General features: G+C 42.3%; 1 protein-coding gene across 1 annotated transcript in view; it reads left to right on the forward strand.

The window, feature by feature from the left end:
* The window catches only part of LOC125426349 (cytosolic phospholipase A2 epsilon-like), a 52,922-nt gene extending 47,721 nt beyond the window's left edge, over positions 1–5,201 (forward strand). The window contains exons 18-20 of the mRNA XM_048484607.1: positions 1,204–1,370; positions 1,976–2,159; positions 4,936–5,201. Of these exons, the coding sequence (XP_048340564.1) occupies positions 1,204–1,370; positions 1,976–2,159; positions 4,936–5,201 (617 nt within the window). The remainder of the gene's footprint in view (positions 1–1,203; positions 1,371–1,975; positions 2,160–4,935) is intronic.
* Positions 5,202–6,000: the final 799 nt, after the last annotated feature.

Below are 6,000 nucleotides of genomic sequence, written 5' to 3' on the forward strand. Positions count from 1 at the left end.
CAGATGAACTCTAATCTTGACAACCAGGTTTGATTCCCCACTCCTCCACCTGAGTGGCGGAGTCTTCTCTGGTGAACTAGATTTGTTTCTCCACTCCTACATTACTTCTGGGTGACATTGGACAAGTCACAGTTTGTTCAGAACTCTTTCAGCCCCACCTACTTCACAAGGTGTCTTTTGTGGGGAGAAGAAGGGAAAAGGAGTTTGTAAGCCCCTTTCAGTCTCCTTACGGGACAAAAAGGTGGGATAAAAATCCAAACTCTTCTTCCTCTTCCTCTTCCTCAATGGGAAGGGAGGAACCCTTTAAAAGGGTTCAATACTGACCATTCTTCTAGAAGAAAAGGTTTGGGCTATGAGATTGTCTTTTATTCCCAGAGAAATAGCTATCATTTGAGGATGGATTTTGAAGCCCTAGTAAAATGCAGCAAGAGATTGAGAAGGAGAACTGCTTTAAAGATCTCGTGTAGGTAGGAGGGCAAATTTGAAATATTTAAATAACAAACAGTGCATTCCTAACCAGAGTTATACTTGTCAAGTCAATGGCCGAAACTCTGGTGTTTTCCTCATGCAAAGCTTACCACAGATTTTTCCAGTGGTCATATCTTGCATTTGGGAAACATTTTATGTGAAATCATTCCACACACATTCATTCTCCCTCCCCAGACCCCCCGTTGTTTTTTCCCTTGTCTCTTCAGTTGTATTTATTACACATACTGCTGAAAATGCATTATTCCTAATGGTGGTGGGAGGTCATCCATGACACAGAAGAACACTCCTCCCCCCTTTTTTTCTTTTTCCACAAGCATTCTAGAGTTATTGCAAAGTTACATTGAAGCGGCAATTAAAAAAATGTTTGTCTCCAAGTACCCACACACAATGGAAGTTTAAAGAAAAAACTCTACTGCAGCAGGCACCATTGCCTGAAGGAACAGAAATTTGTAGCCCACTCCTTCAACCCCCCCCCCAACATTTTCCAGCCAAATTAGGCCTGCACTAATGCATCACTACTGTGGCAGTCCCTTGTCAATTTCACTCATGCTTAACTGTGTGCCTTCACTTTAAAGTTACACTGCTAGTGCTATATGAAATTGACAAAGCTGATCCAGTCGCTCCTGCTTCTTTCTGTCTTTGCCTGAATGTTAACATTGAAGCCTCTAGGTGAAATTGACAAAGCTACTTTGACAACAAATTATTTTCTTTCAGACTGTGATCTGGATAGTTTTCCAAACCAGCTGACAGGAGCTGAAGATCACCTGTATCTGGTTGATAATGCATTTGCCTTTGATAGCAGCTACCCACCACTCATGAGGCCTGAGAGGAAAGTGGATGTTATCATACATTTAAATTACAGCTCAGGATCACAATTGAGGGTGAGAAAACACGAATCATAACTTGACTGCAGTGAAACCAAAATCACAACTTACATGCTTTGAGAATCAGTAACTGTTTTATGATGTAAATAAAAACTTTGTTGTTAAAATATCCTTCCTATTCTTTCTTCAGAGCTTCCTTCTCTGCCATCAGCAACTCCAGGGTTAGAAGAGAGGAAGTTTAATAAGTGCTGTAACCATCCCAATTTCGATGAAAGTGAGATGTTTAAAGCCATAAAATGAGAGTTGTCTTTCACCTTTTATTTACTTTGCACTAACTAGCTCCACCAAATCAGTCTCAGATCAACCTTGGTCATCTTGTTAATTTTATGCATCTTACCAACCAGAACATAACAATTTTTTCGTGTATGGTGGCTTTTTCATGAATTAGTCATATTCTAAAAGTTTTTGAACATTGTTTTTGAACATTGTTTTTGAACATTGTTTTTGAACAATGCATGTTACCGTGCATGTAGCTGAGGTATCACAAGTGTATAGGTGAGACATCACACTCTACCCAAAGTATCCAGACTGCTAACCTATAGATGCATACTTGAATCCATTTCTAACATCTTGTTTGGATTTTTCTCCCTGTAATTACACAGCCCCTGCAACAAGCCTCAAAGTATTTCTCAAAACAGGGAATCCCATTTCCCCAAAATATCCCAAATGATGAAGAAAAGGCTGTAAAGGAGTGCTACATGTTTGGAGATCAAGAAAGCCCTGAAACTCCTATAGTGGTTCTTTTCCCCTTAGTTGATGACACTTTCAGAGAGTACAAAGCACCAGGTAAGTCTTTGCTCTCTTTTGAAAAGAACAGAATTTGTGGCCAGGCACAGGCCAACCCAAACAACTGCATTTCATGATCCAGGTGATGCAGTTGAGGTATCCTTGCAAGCATGCAGAGGATTTGAGATACATCTCTCATATCCCGTGTTGCTTCACTAGCATCCTTAAGAATGTTACCATGCCAAGCAACCATCTGAGCTGGTTCAAAAGTTGTGTTGACCATCTTTGGGCAAGGAAGTCACACACATCTTCCAGTTACTGTTGAGTTCTGACACAGCATTTGAGGCAAGATTTTTGGAGTTATCATGATGAATTGGATAAAACACTGAGCTTGGAATGATAATGAGTTTTAAAGTCCAGCACAGCCATACCAATTAGGAGAGATTACATACATTGCTTCTGATAAATAGAGCTCTGGCTCATACAAAAACGTATGCCACTATAGGGTTACCAGGTCTCCCAGGCCACCAGTGAGAAGCCGGGCAGAGGGGGAGGTGTAGGGTTGCCAGATCCAGAATGGGAAACTCTTAGAGATTTGGGGACGGACCCTGGGAAGGATAGGGTCCTCGGTGGGGCACAGTGCCATAGGGTCCACCTTCCAAAGATTCCATTTTCTCCAGGAGAACTAATCTCTGTAGTCTGGAGATGACAGCTAACCATGGATGTAGGTAAGGGGGGGGGGGGTTCTCAGGTTTGAAAAAAACCCCATTCATGTCCGAAGCTCCACCCCTCCATTTGTGGGTTTTTAAAACATTTTAGTGCTTTTTCAGTATTTGGCCTTCAGGGGGTGCATTGTTTGGGCTAGCAGTACCAAACTTTCAGGGATTCTTTGGGAGACTCTCCTGATGATACTATCCAGGTTTGGTGAGGTTTGGTTCAGGGGGTCCAAAGTTATGGACTCCCAAAGGGGGTGCCCCCATCCTCCATTTTTTTTCCAATGGGAGCTAATAGAAGATGGGGGCTACACCTCTGAGGGTCCATAACTTTGGACACCCTGAACCAAGCTTCACCAAACCTGGGATATATTATCAGGAGAGTCTCTTATTGATACCACCCAGGTTTTGTGAAGTTTGTTCCAGGGGGCCCAAAGCTATGGACTCCCAAAGGGAGTGCCCCATAATCCATTGTTTTCAATGGGAGCTAATAGAAGATGTATGCTACATCTTTGAGGGTCCATACCTTTGGACATCCTGAACCAAACATCACCAAACCTGGGATGTACTATCAGGATAGTCTCTTATTGATACTTCACTTAGGTTTTAGGAGTTTGGTTCAGGGAGTTCAACAGTTATGGACTCCCCAAAGGGTGCCCCCCCCCATCCCCCCATTGTTTCCAATGGGGAGCTAATAGAAGATGGGGGGCTATTGGACCTCGAGGGTCCAAGCTAACTTTGGACCCCCTGAACCAAACTTCACCAAACCTTGGTGGTGGTATCAAGCAGGGAGAGACTCCTAAAGATACCCTAAAAGTTTGGAGCTTCTAGCTTAACAATTGCACTCCTGACAGCAGGCACCCCCCAAATTTCCCCAGATTCTCCTTTTAAATCCACCCCCTGCGGCATGGATTTAAAGGGAGAATCTGAGGTCCTCAGTTTAGAAGAAGAAGAAGAGTTGGGATTTATATCCCCCACCCTTTCTCTCCTGTAGGAGACTCAAAGGGGCTTACAATCTCCTTTCCCTTGTTCCTTCACAACAAACACCCTGTGAGGTGGGTGGGGCTGAGAGAACTCCGAAAAGCTGTGACTAGCCCAAGGTCACTCAGCTGGCATGTGTAGGAATGCACAGGCTAATCTGAATTCCCCAGATAAGCCTCCACAGCTCAAGTGGAAGAGCAGGGTATCAAACCCAGTTCCTCCAGATTAGAATGCACCTGCTCTTAACCACTACACCACATTGAAAGTGATGCTGTTTCAGGGTGGGGGATAATCCCGGAGGAGGGGGGGCACAAAACTCAGATTTTGCACCAGGCTCCATTTTTCCTCTATGCTTCTGCCCAGAGGGGAGGGGCAGGGGAGGGCAGGGCAGGGGAGTCTGCCATCCCCAACCTCGAAGAGCTGCTTTTATAAGTGCTAGGCCAGGGGCGGGGCTTAGGGAGGCATGGCCATGCCCTAGGGGCGGGTGGGGTGTGGCCCCACCACCGAACCCCCGCCCCATGAAAAATCTATACCTACATCCCTGCTGCTAACTCTGGATGATTCCCAAAGTTCTACATTGCTGTGCCACTGTAAATTTATTTTTGTTTAAGAAGTCACAACTATTTTGTCTGCAGCAGGCTGACACAGTTGCATCTTCAGAATGTATCAATGTTTTAGTTCATCTAATCTGTAGAAAGGAATAAATCTAAAAGGGCTGATTTTTCAAAATAGATTAAGAATCACAATGTATTTTCAACTGAAATGATTAGCAACAGTAGTATGTATTGGGTACAATTATGCCATAAACTCTTTTTTCTCCTCACCAAGTAATATCTTTATTTCCCGACAGCTTGGATATACACCAATACGTAACTTTACAGCCACAAAGACCCTTGTATGATCTCCCATAATGTATGTTCAGTCAGTAAAACAGAGGAAGGAGAATGATGCTATGAGTCATTTTTCGTTCACATTGAGGAGTGAAGCTCAGTATAAATATATAACCAAATGCAATAGGCTGAGGAAATTGAATCTATGGTTGGGCTACCACTGTCAGTCTGTGATCTGCTATGTATTTTTGACACAGATGATCTCAAGATGTACATTTTCTCTCAGTAATAAGACCACCTTTTTTTCAACAGGTGTGAAACGTAGTCCTGAGGAGATGGAAGATGGTATAATTGATATTACCAGCACGTTTGGCCCTTACAATATAAATGCTTTAAGATATTCAGAGGAAAACTTTGACAAGCTGGTAAAACTGAGTCAGTACAACATCCTGAATAACAAAGACATGATGATTGGAGCCTTGCGCCTAGCAGTGGAACGGAAAAAGCAACATAAAAACAGTCTGCACAGTAGAAGAGAAGAAGCATTTCAATATGGAAGGAAAGGGAACAAAATCTAAAGCACAATGTAGCACATCAAATGAATACTAAACACAGTGTTCAACATCTTCCATGAAACCACACCCTTATGGCGGATTTCAAAAAATCAGCTGGTCATAAAAGCAAGAGTTCTGCCAATCAGATGATACTGTTTGCTTGTCGCCAAATAAGGCAATGGCCAAATAAAGGATGGACACAGAACCATCTGTTCACCATGGCTGTTCCCTGTGAACCTACCTTCCCTGGTGAATGTTATCTTTTTGACTGTGAGCCTGTTTCATTTTTAAATTTTTGTGTGGCACCCAGTGATTGTAGATGTTTTATAAATGAATATTTTAAAAGCTGCTAGGACGTGCTGTGATCAAGCTATGGTAGAAACCCAATGTAAGTACTCTTGATGGTAGCTTTCAATGCTCGACATTGAAAAATAAGACCTCACCTCTTTTTTTTTTTTAAAAAAAAGCCCTGTTTCTGGTGGATTTGGATTGGTTGGTTTGCTTTCTTTTTATTATTTCATAGGATCTGTGCAAACAATGGATGAACCAGAGTTCATTGCAATAAAATTGGTGCTGCTTTTTAAAAAAAGTAAAAATAACTTGTGACAATCAAGCTCTGATAGTAGCTATAATCAAGAGCCTTCCTCTGCAAGAATGGACTTCACACTTGCTGTGCATGAAAATCATCACACAAAGACCCAAAATTAGTTTTGCCTGACAGGAGTGTATGTGTGTGTGTACAATTCAGGAGATTCTGGATTTTATTCATCTCCTAATGCAGAGGTAATCTAAGTTGTCAGAGTTCACATTGCTAAACTAGGAT

The sequence above is a fragment of the Sphaerodactylus townsendi genome, linkage group LG02 (genome assembly GCF_021028975.2).
Source record: "Sphaerodactylus townsendi isolate TG3544 linkage group LG02, MPM_Stown_v2.3, whole genome shotgun sequence".
In the NCBI taxonomy this organism is placed as follows: domain Eukaryota; kingdom Metazoa; phylum Chordata; class Lepidosauria; order Squamata; family Sphaerodactylidae; genus Sphaerodactylus; species Sphaerodactylus townsendi.